Source organism: Dermacentor andersoni, chromosome 1 (assembly GCF_023375885.2).
Source record: "Dermacentor andersoni chromosome 1, qqDerAnde1_hic_scaffold, whole genome shotgun sequence".
NCBI lineage: Eukaryota > Metazoa > Arthropoda > Arachnida > Ixodida > Ixodidae > Dermacentor > Dermacentor andersoni.
The window spans coordinates 158,291,759-158,307,684 of NC_092814.1; the positions used below are offsets into that span (position 1 = coordinate 158,291,759).

Below are 15,926 nucleotides of genomic sequence, written 5' to 3' on the forward strand. Positions count from 1 at the left end.
AGATGAAATTATCTTTCTGTCTTTTTCAGATCGCATACATATATTTTTTTCATTTATTTAACTCAAATTTAGCAATTATTTATTACTTACAATGCACTCGCAAGCTCGAAATCGGCCAATCGCTTTGGTGGGCCAGTTGCTTTCGATGACGCTGCATGGAGGCTTGCGGAAGCGAGAACAAACGATTTTTTGCTGTTTTTGACACGAGATTGTAATTTCCCTGCAGCATGCACTGCAATATTATTTGGCTCACATGTTAACAGTAACCTCTACGACAGATCGGCAACGTATTCTTACTATGTTCAAAAAGTGTTTCCGACCCGCTTTGTATCTGTAGGCGCGGTTTTGCATTTCGCCCGATTAGGATGCGACCGCCGCGGCCGGGAGTCGAAGCCACGACCTTGCGCTGAACAACAGAAGCCACCGCGGTGGGTTCCTTAATACTGAGTCGCAGAAAAATTACAACCCTTGGTCCTTTTATAAGAGTAATTTTTTGGCCTGGTGCACTCCCATTCGTTATGCTATCATTTGCCGTTCCTTCGACGGTTACATAATGGCGGGGTTGTACTAGACTTATACACGATATCACGCCAGTAACGCACGTCAAGTTCAACAAGCGGAAGCTATTATTAGCTATGAACCCAGGTGTACGGTGTTCTCATAGACGTTAGGATGTTAATAGACTATTAGTATTAGTTAACGAACCTATACATTTTGATATTACGGGCGATGCGAAAGATATGCACGTTGCTAGGTTCTCTTCGTAGAAACTACAGAGCATTCACCAAGTCTGCACGAGAGCTACGATACAAAACGTGCGTAAGGTCCGTCCACGAGTACGCATGTGAAGTGTGGGACGCTCCGAAGGTACGTGACGTTGATAAACTTCAGACGGTACAGAATCTAGGTGTTCAGTACGTGGAAAGTCAATACGAAGTTAATTTCAGCACTACAAGCGCTAAAGGAAGAATTTCGGGATACCTTGGAAGTACGACACTTAAGATACCTTGGAAGAGCGAGCCCATAGATTGGGCAAGTTCGTCGCTGGAAAAAAGGGGCCCATAATTGTCAAGTTAAAGCTATGCTGAACAATGTAAGAAAATTGAAAGGCACTGCGGTGGGCTTATCGGTGGATTTTTCGGATAACATGTGAAAGGAAAGAAACGAGTTGTTCGCGCAGGCAAATAGAAAAGAGAGCGAGAAGGTACGTCTAAAATATGACAAACTTTATGTCAACAACGCGAAATATATCTACGATGAATCACTAGGGCAAGTGGTACGTCACCCATGACAGACATATATTATCTAATGAGCCCCTTTCGATTTTGATTTTGAATTGCAGAAACATCAAAAACAAAACAGATTAATTTTCTAGCCTACTGAATACGACTAGATCCTTTGTGGTGCTTGGCACAGAATCATGGCTTAACAGAGATATGCTGACTCCAAAGTGTCGTAGTGTTCCCTAACGGCTACGCCAGTTACCGAAGGGACCTCAATAGCCACGGTGGAGGTGTCTTCATATTAGTCGATGAAAATATTAGATTTCGCGAGGTTGATGTGAAGTGCGATCAAATTATATGGGCACAACTTAGGCTGAAGAATGGGAAAGGGATTACAATATGCTCCTTTTATAGCCCTCCTGGTAGCTAGATAGAAGCACACAAGGATTTTTTGAATGCTCTTGAAAGAGTGGAAGGCGATTGTCTGTTCTTGAGAGGAGACCTTAACCTACCTGGAATCGATCGGCCACGCCAAGGCACTGAATATTTTAAAAGAGACACGACAACTAACGCAATGCTGAGCATATGCGCATCCTTTTCGTTATGTCAATGCGTATCGGCGCCAACTGCTTTCTTTTTTCGGCTCAGTGTTTGTACGCAGTGATGTCAAAGATGGTACAGCCTCCCGCTATGATAAATTATGCCCAGTTCGAATGGGTGACATTAAATTTATCCAGCATTGAAGTTAATTACTCCTAAAGGACCTAGATGGGGCAAAGGCAGCGGGGCCAGACGACTTGTCGTCGAAACTACTTTCTTTGTATGCCCGCTTAGCTTCTATGTATTTGTGTGTCGTGTTTCAAGAATCACTCGACGAAGGTGTATTTCCTAACGACTGGGAAATGGTAAACATGGTTCCTGTGCACAAGCAAGGTCTTCTTAACAGCGTTAAGAATTACAGACCAATTTAGCTCTCTAATGCGGTGTGTAAATTATTTGAACATGTTCTGTTCACTAACATCATGGCACACCTGAATGTTACTTATTCCCAACAGCAAGATTTTCGTAGCGGTCGCTCTTGTGTCAAACAGCTAACAGAACTAGTACACGAACCACTGAGGGTACTAGATAAAGGATTCGTAGCTGACGCGATTTTCACAGATTTCAGAAAAGCCTTTGACCTTGGTCCCCACTCCCGATTAATCGAAAAACTGGAATGGCATAATACAAACACATCAGTTATCGCTTGGATTAGACAATACCTAAGTGCGCGAAGTCATAGGGCACTTATTAGCAACATATCCTCTCACGAAGTTGGAGTGACGTCAGGAGTTGTGTAAGGTTCTGTTTTGGGCCCTTTGTTGTCTTTGATTTTTGTAAACGATATCAGTGACGGTCTGTTGTCTTCTGTGCGATTATTCACAAACGACTGCGTGTTATACAGAATAATACGTAATCCAAGCGATTGTGTTTCATGACAGGATGACTTAGACAAATTGTTTGAGTGGTGCGACATTTGGAAAATGAACGTAAATTTTGAGAAGACTGTAAGGATGTCATTTACACGTAAGCAGATAACTCAAGATTTCATTATAGCATAAATGACAACCACATTTCATCAGTGAGAGAATGTAAATGCCTGGTTGTGTTCTGAATAGAAACTTTATCATGGGACTGCCATATCGGTTATGTAACAGCTAAAGCCTGTAAAGTATTGGGCTTCCTGCGGAGAAACGCAAAACAACTCTCGATACAAACAAAACCACTTTTGTATCAAATGAATGTCTGGTCTATCCTCGAGTATGCTTGTACAGCATGGGACCCGTGGTTTAAAAAAGGACATCAAACTACTAGAAAGGGTACAAAACTTAGCGGTAAGGTTTGTCCTCAACAATTACAGATGGCAATTTAACGTGTCTGTTGCAAAAGAGGGCTTGGGTGGGAAACGCTGGAAATACGGAGAAAAAATTTAGGATTAAAAATGTTTCATAACATATTTTGTTCCAGAACATGTATAGACAGGGACATGTACATACTTCACCCGCACTACATTTTACCACGAATCGATCATACTAACAGGACTAGAGAACACAAGTGCAGAACTGAGACGTTCAGAAATACATTTTTCCGCGCACAAGTTCAGAATGGAAACGCCTAACTTAGGATCTTGCTACCGCTAAATCTAACACTGCCTCCTACTCCTTGCTATGATGTTATGTTTATAATACAAAAGTTCCTGGTACTACTTCTTCCATGGTTGATTTTTCTGGTATTAAGTATATTAATTTCAGTGTTCAACGCTTGTTGCTTGTTGTGATATGGAATACTCTTTTATTGCAATTGATACCTGTACATATGTCATTGTTACCAAATTATGTAGTGTGTAAACTCCCCCCCACCTCCTCCTCTGTAATGCCTTAATGGCGCTAAGGGTACTGGAATAGATGTACCACGGCACAATTGTTATACAAAGGGCCAAGTATATAATGCCGCATCATTATCGGTCACAACGCGTGGTCCATGAGCTGAAGGTACGAGGAGTTTCGTGCAAGACAGAACTACTTAAGAAATTAGTTTTCCCAAAAACTACACACGAATGGAATAGGTTGCCTGGCGGTGTCGTGAACGTCGTGTCAAATCATGTATTTTTTGCCCTGTTGAAGTAATTCAACTTTCCCGTTTCTTTGACCTTTTGTTGCATTGCCTATCTATAACTTAAGGCGTTTTTAAGCTGCTGTAGCCTTTGTTATACATTTGATGTTCTTTTCTACTTTCTTTCATTTTCTTCACACGTTATGTAGAAAAAAACCTAACCTAACCTAACCGTTCTAGCTGTATGTAAAAACTCCTCCCCCCCCCCCCCCCCCCCCCCCGCCGCTACTGTAATGCCATTTTTGAGCCTGTAGGTGCTGAATAAATAAATAAATAAATTTAGAATGATGTCAAAATAATAAAATATAGGCCGGGGAAGAGAGTGTAGTTTCATAACATTGTATTTCATGTCGCATATTCTCTTTTGCGTACTTCCCTTTCCACGTTTAAAATATTCATAAATGATGGAATTTGATGTCCAATAGCTAAACTTTTGTTACAATAGTCGCCGCCACGGCCGACTTTGAATCTTTAAACTTCTGCTACAGGCAACATTTTGTGATAGCGATGAGTTGTCGGAAAATAAGACAAGCAGAAGCCTTGGCCTGGCACGTATTCCCGATTCGCTGCATGTCATAGTTATCAGAAATGCAGTGGGAAACTCCGAAATACCGACATGACATATTTAGGGGACTGCTCAGCCAAGTCAGGGCTACACGACACGCTTCAGAGCAGCGCTGCTTAGGTGTGAAAGAATGGATACTATGCGGGCATCATTAAAATTTAGTAGGATTTTTTTTCGAGGCGATGAGGAAAAAAGCTTTAAACATAAAGGATTTGCATTTAACTGCATCATGTTTTCACAGGCAGTTCAATCTGTAACAACAAACAGACAAATACAGAATTACACACACGCCAGCCGTGAAATCAATACAGAAGAAATTAGACGAGTAATTACTATGTTGTTTACACATATCTTGTTTATTCATATGGTTTATCCGTGTAGAGAGCAAACATTTACAGCGAAGCTGTATATGGCTGCACTGCAAGTTTTCTGCGTCCCTGCGTGTGCACCGTCGTGTTGACAAAGAAAAATGTTCATCTCCAGAGCTAGTGCAAAAGAGAGTCTAGTCTTGTAGGTTTATTAGCATAAGTGTCAAAACCTATGATGGATGTCCCATTGTACATCCTAATGCGCTCATCGGAAGTGTCAAATGGAGTGATTGATGACCCATTGTTCTCGGTGCAGCACTCGTTCACCGTCGCTAAGTGGCGCGCCGCTATAGCAACCGTGTGCTTGTAAAGCCTGTAATAAACGTACACGTATGTATCGTCCAATGTGTGTTCGTCTATATATATATATATAGAGAGAGAGAGAGAAAGAGTGATGTCAGTGTGGCCTAGCGACTTCATGTGCAGTTGTTGAGCGTTTCCGTAGGGCGGACGCGTATCGTGCGCACGGAAGAGGAGCAAGGTGTCCTTCTAGAACGATGACGGGAGCGACCGCGAGAATGGGCGTGCCGGCGTAGGGAAGCCGCTAAGGCCGATCGTGCGTCCGTCGATGAGCCTGATCCGTCGTGTGCGCCGACCGACGAAGACCCATAGAGTGACCGTCAAGAACGGTGGCGTGAACAGAACCGGCAATGTCAGCGCAGGCGGTGAAACGCCGTTAAGGCCCGTCGTGGCTATCCCCTACACGGTGACAATCCTCAGGGTGCCCGTGACAAGCGCGTACGCGAACAGAACCGGGAACATGAGCGCCGGTTGTGTCTTTGTCTTGCTGCTTTAATTGCATATATATATGCAATTGCAGCTGCCCCCGATATATATATATATATATATATATATATATATATATATATATATATATATATATATATATATATATATATATATATATATATCCTTTTAGAAGAGCACATAACAGCTTCGCTGGTCGTCCTTCTTCACAGAGTGCAAGGGCCAATGAAGTTTTTGTTGACTTTGCTTTGTTTTGACTAGTATTACTTGGTGTCTCTTAGTTGGGCACTGTGTAGGTTCTTGCACGTGGAGGGACCCAGAAGTAATGAACATTTTTTACTGTGGCGGAATGGGAGTTAATACCGACGAGTGCCACTTGAAGCAGGTACTCAACGCACTATTGTCTCCATCATTTGGCCAAGCGGAGTCCTTGTGGGAAGGTTCGTCTGCTCACTGCATTTTTTTCTCCTTTGTAGCCGTCTGCGTTGGTTTTGCGATGGCTGACGCCAAAGAATAACATGTGTTAATCAAGTTGTGTTCTTCTTGGTAAATCTGTTGACATCAATGAGCTTATTGATTTTACATTTGTATCGCAAACTCAGACCGCCAACCGGCATTTTTACGTTGAAGTGCCCGTGTGGTTGCGTGATGCAGTACGGACTAAACGCCCTGATCTGTGGGTTTTAGCCAAGTGGCTTGTGCACCACGACAATGGGCTCCCACACACACAGTACTGAGCGTACCGCACATTATGACCAAAACGAGATGACAACGCGACCTAATTCTCCCTATACTGCACGTATCTTGCTCCTTGCAATCTCTAAAGGGAAATGATACCTTAAAGGGGAGTTTTTTTTTTCAGTATGTGTAGTAGGTAAAGAAGTAAATGACGGAAGCATTGAGGGCTATTTGCAACGAGTCTCTGAACTGTTTTTAACATTGGATAAAGCGGCGGGACAAGTACATTGCGTATTATGGAGGGTATTTTGAAGGTGATTAATGTTTGAGAATGTTCAAAAAGGTATCAGAATTAGAAAAAAAAACAATTGTCGTTCATTTTGAGTCTCCCATGGTATTTCGAAATGGGTGGGATGTTGCAAAAGCACCGCCAATGAATGCACCGTGGGTTATCATAGGGTCCTTCATCCTGCCATATCGATGGGACCGCTTATCACTGCGACGCCCTATGCCAGTTGAAATTTCTGGTAGCGGCTGCGAAGTAACTGCCTCCTTCCAATTCAGTGCACACGCACGTTGTTTTTTCGTGCTCTGCTCTCCGCTTTCGGGACGACAGCAGTAGTGAGCATCGACGCCTCACTAGCTGCACCGCACTCACGCAGCATGACATGACGGTCGCCGGCAAGTAAAGACATGGAGGCCACCCCGGCTAATCCGTCTCATCTAGGAGACAGCTCCTGGGTTGCAGTATGGTATCGGCAGCGCTCACATGACTCTTCCAGCACAAGGTATTTTCTTCTCGGCCAGTCCTCGCACACCACCGATCCTACGCCAGACGTCACGGGGACCTGCCCATTTACGGTCGCCGCCGCTTCCCATAGACGACTATAAGGTGATCCTCCGACCCCAATCTGGTGTACGGCTAGACAAATGACCGCGGCTTCCCTCACAAGGGCAATAATCCTGGCTGGCGGACTGCCCCCGACCAAGACGGGCCTCCGTTCGGACGAAACTTTCCGGGTGGTTAGTACACCCAATGAACAAATTGCCCTCTCCATCCAGAACATCGTTCACCTTCGCCTGGGACCGAAGGATTTCGCTGTCTCTGCTTATATCACCGCGCCCGATAACTCCTGCAAGGGGATCCTAACCGGGCCGGATCAGGTCACCACCTCGACGGAGCTTCTTGACTCCTCCAGGCGCGATTGATGGGAAGAACGAATACAGCCCTGATTACTTTTGCTGTAGTACGGGTCCCGCACTATGTCCTATACTATGGAGCGGAATACCACTTATACATTCACCGGCCTAGACAGCAGATGTGTACGATCTGCCTCCACCTGGGCCATCGAACCGACGTATGTCCGACACCAGAAACCCGACTCTGTGAGACCTGCGGCACTGGCAACCGGACACCGGATCACGTTTGCAAGCCACAGTGTCAATACCGTGGGGGAGACCATACAACCACGGACGTCAAGTGCTCGTCCCACGTCAGGCCTATGCCGAAAAAGGACTGGATGCGTCTCGCAATTCAGCAAAGCGAACCAACTGAGAATACCACATCATCAGTTGGCCCCACCGCCCACCCCGAAGAAGCGCTCGCGGTCCCGATTCCAATCACGAGACCGCCATCGCACCATCGGATTCGGCCCCGCACCGGCTCCTGGACACCGGCGCAGCCTACCAGCACGGAGGTGCCACGCTCTGCTAACACAAAGACAGGTCCAGCTCCCAAGGCACAGACCGGACATGGCAAACCTCAAATAACCAAGCAAGGACTCGCCGGGCCTCGGGAGTTAAGCTGGGTAGGGGGGCCCCTACAGCTCCTACCTTCACCCATCCTAACCGCCCCCCCCCCCCCCCCCCCCCGCCGCACTCACACAAAACAACTAGTGCCACACCACAGCTCCATGATCACACTCACATGTCAGACACCCTCCGCGCAAACATGCGCCGCGAGGTACAACAAGCCATTGCCGCGGCACGTGAACAGCGCCGGCAAGAAATGCAAACCATGATTACGGAAGGCGTCACCGCCATCCGCACTTCACTGATCGAACAAACAGTCGTAGGCATCATGACAGAGCTACATCAACAGCTGCAGCAGATATTCCAACAGTTGAAACAATCACATTTCCACGCACCTTCCCCAGCGACTTCCAGCAAATGAACCCATCCCTACACACGTACCCTTTCAGCCAAAAACGATGTTGGCAACGCGTAACTCAGATCAACTTGCGATATGGCAGAGGAACTGCAGGGGACTACGGCGTAACCGGGGCTCCCTGCAGCAGTTAATTGTCACGTCGTAAAACGCCCCCGACATAATTCTTCTCCAAGAAACACATTGCCACCCACTCTCACCGATTTTGACGCGTATAGCGGTGATACCAACACAATTGAGGCGCTCGTGTCCAAGCACCTCACGGCCCGGACGCACTTGATCCACAAACATTCCTCATTACGTACTAGAAGTACTTTCCCAAGTACACCAAGGGAGCTAGTCTTTTATCGTTATCCTGTACAGTTCACCGCGCTCCCGCCACCACACTTTCCCTTAGTTTTTCGCTGAATTCAGCAAAATAGGCTCACAACAGCTCATTTCAATAGTCCCTATGTCACCTGGGGTTACCCGAGGGCCACCCATACGGGGAACAAGCTATCGGACTTCATATGCAACCTCCAGTGCACCCTCCTTACAGATACCACACAGCCAACCCGAGTTGGCAACACTGTCATGCGAGACACTTACCCGCACCTGAATATGGTCAAAGGGGTCGGGTCACACAGACAGTGGCAGACAATCAACGAACACCTCGGTAGCAAACATTACATCATCGACATCACTCTCCCATTTAAGAAAGCCCGCAGGCGAGAGCGGGAAATTCGCCTCAAGGACTGGCATCAGTTCCGACAGAACCGCGCGCACCCCTCCCAAGTTTCGGACTATGACACGTGGCTCACGAACCTCGCACACGATCTTAACATGGTTACCAAAACCCTCAACACGTCCGAGGAGGCGCCGGACGTTGGCCCGCACCTTCTTCATCTCTGGGAAGCTGCTGATGTCTCACCAAACTATGGAGGAGGCAGCTACTTAATCGACGCCTACAACTCCGTGTTGTCCACGTAACGAAAGAGGCAGACGAATACGTGCAGACACCCACTAGCAACAACCTGAGAGGGTTTTGTGACCGTCTCTCGGGCACCCTTGGCACGCCGAAGACGTGGGCCATCTTGCGGTCGCTTATAGATTCCAGGGCTTCCATAACACACACTAACAGGCGGCTACACACCCTCATACACCAATATCGGGATGACATCGAGCACCTCTTTCGGGATCTCGAGCCCCGATTCATCTCTTCAGGCCCTCATCCACGTTACGCAGACTATCCACATAATCTAGATACCCCCGTCTCCATTGTACGCGGACATCACCGTCCAGGAGGTCTGCGCCGCCTTACACGGCATCCACAAGATCTCGGCCCCGGGTGCCCACCGCAAACAATACTCCACCCTCCGAAATCTCAGCGATACGGACCTTGACACGTTAGTAACCATTTGTAACGGTCACTGGAGAGCGGGCACACTTCCTTAGGCATAGCACCACGCGGATATCTCGCGCATCCCTAAGCCCGGCAAATCAATATCAACTGACATTCCTTCGACCCATTTCCCTCACCTCATGTATTGGCATATTAGGGAACATGTCTTCAGACAACGCCTTCAGGCCTACCTCGAAGGCAAACTCTTCCAGCTCAAGGTGGACATCTTGCACCCACCCCAGCGCGCGCGGACTACGGCGATACTAACACTAGACCTCAAGTCAGCTTTCGATAGCATCGCAAGCGGCCTTATCCTGAGCAACCTTGCCGGTTCTCACTGCGGAACGCGAGTTTACAATGACGTTCAAGCCTTTCTACGCGACCGCACAGCAACCATAGGGGCAAGCCCGCATCTCTCCCACACAATTCACCTTATGGGACGCGGCATCCCGTGGGGATCTGTCCTCTCACCAACCCTTTTCAATATCACCGTCGCTAAGCTACGGAGATGATGTCACGCTCTGGACAGTCTAAGACTCTGATGAGGATATCCAGGTCCGACTGCAACACGCAGTCGATGTAGTGACGACGTACGCCTGACACGAGCGTCCTAGAAGTTGGAACCCTCTCCCATCCATCACTGTTGCCATCGAAGGCACCCCTATCCCTCAGGTCCCATGAGCGAGGATACTGGGACTCCATATATCGGCGGACGCACGCGCGAACCACGCAATAGCTCTTCTTACACGACAGGTGGAGCAGATAATCGCCATACTTCGACGGGTCGGAAAACGCCGCAGGGGTCTCAATGAGCTGGATATGCTGCGGCTCACTGAAGCTTGCATAATCAGCTGGTTGACATACAATCTTCCCTTTCAGTGAAGGCTATCGAGATGGCGCTAGGGTTACCTCAATGCACCGCAACACAACGCCTCCTATCACTCGGCGCACACGACACACGCGTCGAGCTTCACGAGGCACAGTGGATCAGCCAACAGCAGCGGTTGCTGTTGACTCCCACCGGTAGCTACCTGCTAGGCAGGATAGGATGCACCTTCTCAACCCCCCTACAAGGGACTGCACAGCATAGCATCCTCACACACATTTCAAACATTCTGACTGTTCTTGCCATGTCCATGCACATGTTTGGGTCGGCAGGCCGCCGTTGCACACTAGTCAGGCTCCTCACACGCCTGTTGGCCGCTCAACCGGAGAACACAATGTATTCACCGACGCAGCCCCATCCCTTCGCGGCCATACGGCGGCGGTTGTCGATGATTTCCGCCGACTCGTGAGCGAATCCTCTATCCCCTCCCCCAAATCGATGGAAGGGGAGGTGCTTGTCATAGCCTTGGAAATTAAGCACGTATGTGCGCTGCCACCCCGCACGTGCAATGTCGTCACCGACTCGCAGCAGGCATGCAGGGCTTACCTGAACGGCGCAGGCATAGCCCTACTTCACAAAACAGTTTCTAAACACAGACTTCTCTTCCACACAAAGACAGTCGACCCACGACATCCACCTAGTCTCAACGCCTGTTCATGCCCCATTGCCGGGCAATAAACGTGCCCACGTGGCTGCTCGCGAATTTACGCTCCGAGCAGACCCGTGCGATGAGGCGACCACACCAGACGGGGAAACCCTATGTCAATGACATACCGACACATTACACAACACTATACCACAAACCGCACGTTATACTCATCACCCCCACCATCTTTCAAGATCAGAGGCCACACACCTTCAACAACTCCAGACGAACACATTTCCTAACCTATATTTTCTCCAGCTCCTCTAGCCCACACAATGCACGGACACCTGCCCGGAGTGTGTAGCCTCGCCGACGACGTTTTACGCCACGGTGGAGTGTTCCGCCCCCACTTTCTCTTCCTGCCCACCCATACCCATCCTCAATATGGGGCAGTAGGAGATAACTCTTCGCAGTGGGACTGCTGTGACACGGTAGGCCACCCAATTCTAAGGCCATCGCTGAAGCCATCATAAGAAAGTTGTACTAAGGGCTCCTCCCCTATACCCCCTTTCCCAAAGGTAAATAAATTTTTCATCATAATCACGGTTTCCCGTATCTGCGTATATACGCGAGCGAAATGTACGCCCTTGAGCGGTATACTGTATAACACACAAAAGATAGCGTGCCTTAAACTATTGAAATTCATGTTATGAAAGGTTCCTTGAAATTTCAGTCTTTAGAAAGTATGTTCGCCATATCATGATTGAAGAAAGATATTTTGGCAAATGAGTTCCGCAAAAATACGAAAATGTGCAAGAAGTTTCTCGAAAGGAAAAAAAAAAGTAATGCATCCAAGAGTCGCAAGAAGCTACAAAATATACGTACGGGTAGCAGAATATTTAATTAAGTGTACTATAATATATACAAATGGCTAGTTTTCTGGGCCTTTAAGAAAATGCATAAGCTTTCATGCCCATCGATCTCTCCTGTATTTTTTTTTGTGTTACACTATAGTTAGGTCTATTTGAATACGAAATTGTTGAGCGGGAAATGTACTTGTAGATAGAGTGTTAGTTGCTTAAGTTGAGTAAGATTCAGCTACGGTAATTTTGTGCGTTATTTCTTTTGTCTCCGTTTAAATCGATACAGACAGCTCGTGTTACCACCAGCGTTTCGGTTGCTGGATATCAAAACTGCACGGGGCGTACCCCACCACGCATGCGCCTGACGTGCGGCATACAGCGCGCACAGGTAGCTGTGATTTGTTGAAAAATATCTACTACAGCACTTCTTCAAGTGTTCCTGCACAAAACATGCAGGGTGTGACGTTTAAATTTTGTAAGTGCCACAATAAAATCATAAGGTTAACGTCCCCAAAGCACCACACGGGCTTTGTGACACGCCCATAATGAGGGGGGGGGGGGGGGGGGGGGGGGATTTTCGCTACCCGGGACTTCTTTACGCGCATTCAAATCTAAGCATATGAACGATATTGCATTCCGCCCTCACCGGAATGCGGTACGCGCGGCTGCGAATCGAATCCGCAACATCAGGCAGCTCACAAGAACGCCATCGTCACTGAACCATTGTGGCAGGTATAATGCAAGCGAAAAAGAAAACCGGAGGTCACCGTAAGGACCCTTATAAGTGGCGCGCAATTACATGTGTTTCAGATTTTTAGACAAGATTTAGCAACCGCAGGCTTCACCTGGGTTATGCAAGGCACCGTAATTGAGGGCTCTGAATATGTTTTGCTCATCTACGGTTCTTTGCCTTGTGTGTAAATGTAATGGCATCTTGGACTGGTAGTTTCGAGGGCCTTTAAACCTCTATCTTGATCAGCGTTGTCTTCGACTGGCCGAAGCGAGCGCGCGCCTTGCGTTCCCGCGTCGAGCGCTCTCTGGTGCTCCGAGCCCCATCGTCGCCGCATTCGTCGAGTTTGAAATGTTTCCCGCCACGTCATCAAAACACAGCGCCGCCGCTGTTGGCGACGGTTCACGGTAACCTAGGCCATTGAATTCTGGCGTCGCAACTAACGTTCGTAACCACCGGTGTGTCCGCCGTTTTCTGTAGTCACATGGTTTCGCCTCTGCCATTTCCTTTTCCGAGAGCGAGTCACACGTTCGGCTTGGGCGCTTGTCCTCTGCCTCCGAGTTTAAAAAACGCTGGATCTACCAGAAGCAGATTCGGAGGATGGAGGCGGTCAGTCGAAGATACCGTAAGTAGACAGCTGTTTTTCACATTTCGCCCCCGTCGATTGGCGGCTACGGTTCCCTGAATAGAACCTGCGACCATGCGCTCAGTAACAAAGATCGACAACCGCTGAGCCATCGAGACGTGTGAAGCCTTCCCCACTAACGTTAAAAAACAATTATAAGGTTGCAGTTCCTGGCAGTCACTTAAAGTTAGCCTAGTAAGGTGAAGCGAAGTTGCTTGAGGCTTTGGAATTACGTATGCAGTGGATTCATCTTTTTTTTTCTCGTTACTATCTATGCCTGTGACGAGCTTGTGGCGCTGTTCTTCTCCTCAACTGATTTTCTCTTTTCTGACTCAAACGGCTTTATTCTCCATTCCCTGTAGTATCATGCTACTCCCGTTCATAACTATAGGCTTCATAGAAAGGTTGATCCAGGGACCCGTTGCGCTGTTTCCCTGCGATTATGTATCAGTTTACTGCCATCGAATGAGTAGCACCACACGCATGAAAAAAGAGCGCGAAACAGTCGTATACTTCATGTATGTTCAGTAATTTGTGTATAGCGCTTGAAGGTTCTTAGTTGAACATTTTTGTCTGTGTACTGTACATCCAATTTAATATTGTTCAAGGGTTCTTCATCCGGGCACATTTGAAGTATATTTGATCAAAGCATCAAAGCACCGCTAAGAAATGCTTTTTCGCCTTCAAGAATTTAAAGTTAACACGATGTTTAATAGAGTCGTGTATTGTTACGCAAAGTTCATTATAGTCACGTGAGAACTGGTAGCGCATCCCTGTCCGAGTATTTTTCTAGTCGCGATCACGTTTAAAATGAGCGCAGACTTTAGTTGGCTTGCTGGGTGCAAAGCATCAAACTTGTGCAGAATATGAATGAAACCAGGTCGCTGTAGAAATAACCAAAATGCAGTGGTAGCCTTCAACGAAATCTTGTGTCTTCTCAGCTACCGGTCGTTTTCTTGGAGTTCAAAGACCCATCATAACGAGTTATTGTTTGCTTCTGGAGATGTTTAGCAATAGGACCCATTAGGGGGGCCTGGCATTATCGGGAAGCATTCTGCTCCCACCCCGCCTTGCATATCTAAAGAACGGTTGTTTTTGTGCATGAAAACTCGAACTCCCGCTTTCATTGTTGTAGAAACATAAAGCCCACAATCCTCTCGGAGTTCGTTTTGAGAGGATTCGCCCGAGAGCAACATTTCAAGCAGCAGGGCACCAGCAGCAGAAGCCGAGCGTTTTCCGCTCTTTGTCCCCAGCGTCAGCTGCTCTAGCGCACGCAGACAAAGAGTCTGGCGTTCGGCATTCTGGCGCTTTGCGCGATTGCGAATGAGAATATATGAGCACGCATCTGTACCATGCGTATAAAGAAGCACGTAGTATATTCTCTAGAGAATAAGGAAAGCTAGTTTTTGAATTGCTTTTTTTTTCGTTATTTCTGTTTTCATTTCGCAACCGTTCTGTGTTGTGGCAACTGCGGTTATAGATACGGATTTATATTCAAGAGTCCGAACCTCTGTGCAGAAGAAATAACTGTGTCTGCAAATTACGATAGAAAGAGTAAAAAAAAAAGCTCCGACTGAGCTGGGCTGCTTATCACGGTTTAGTGGGAGAAAGCAACTGCAAGACGTAAAGAAATGTATAAATAAAATAGGTATATATGAAACCATTCTTGAAGTCGAGACTAGAAATATTGCCGCGAGGAAATGCCCTCTACGGGAATCGGAAAAATGTAGGAACTAAACCACTGCTAAAAGAGGTTGCTGGAGCTGTGATGGAAGAACGAACGAGCGTGATGCTTCGCTCAGACCGTGCTTTTAAAACCCAACCTCTTAAAGGTTCCCTAATGCCCGCTAACAGTGTGCAAATCATCCACAAAGTGTTAAGGAGCGTCTTGACGGGTCGTGCTCTATTTGTCAGCCTGGGTTCACTAACTTTTCCTGATTAGCCACCAGTATATAGATTGTACCCCTCTTGCTCCTCCTCCCCCCTCTTCCTCATCCTCCCCTTTCGTTTTAAGGGCAAGTAACCAACGCGAGCGATTGGGCGTATAACTAGAAGCAATGAGTGGATTAAATGTGAACTCTGTGTAGCACATGTGTCCCATCCGAGATGCGGTCTCCTGCGGGTGGCGATAGCGTCAAAGAAGACGCCTGCAGCCAAAGTGCGCCTTTTCTCTCGCAGGAACAGCTGCTGCTCAGTGTGATTCCTGCCTACATCGCAGCCGAAGTGAAGCGCAGCATCATGCTCAAAATGGCTGATGCCTGTCAAACTTCCGCGAAGAGGAGCCGCCAGCGCTTCCACGAGCTGTACGTCCAGCGCCACAACAACGTCAGGTGCGTGCCTCGCATTTTCCCTGGCACCGTAGAACATAGCGCTGCGCGTCCGAGTGTGAGGGTGTTTTCGTTCTTGTCTCGCTCTTACATATACTCTGGGTAGGTATCGCCGCAGTCGACATATC

At 47.5% G+C, this 15,926-nt stretch overlaps 1 protein-coding gene across 1 annotated transcript in view; it reads left to right on the forward strand.

Moving 5' to 3' along the window:
- Positions 1-15,926, forward strand: part of Ac76E (adenylate cyclase type 2 Ac76E) — an 875,452-nt gene that overhangs the window by 561,932 nt on the left and 297,594 nt on the right. The window contains exon 5 of the mRNA XM_050195342.3: positions 15,650-15,801. Coding sequence (XP_050051299.2) covers positions 15,650-15,801 — 152 coding nt within the window. The remainder of the gene's footprint in view (positions 1-15,649; positions 15,802-15,926) is intronic.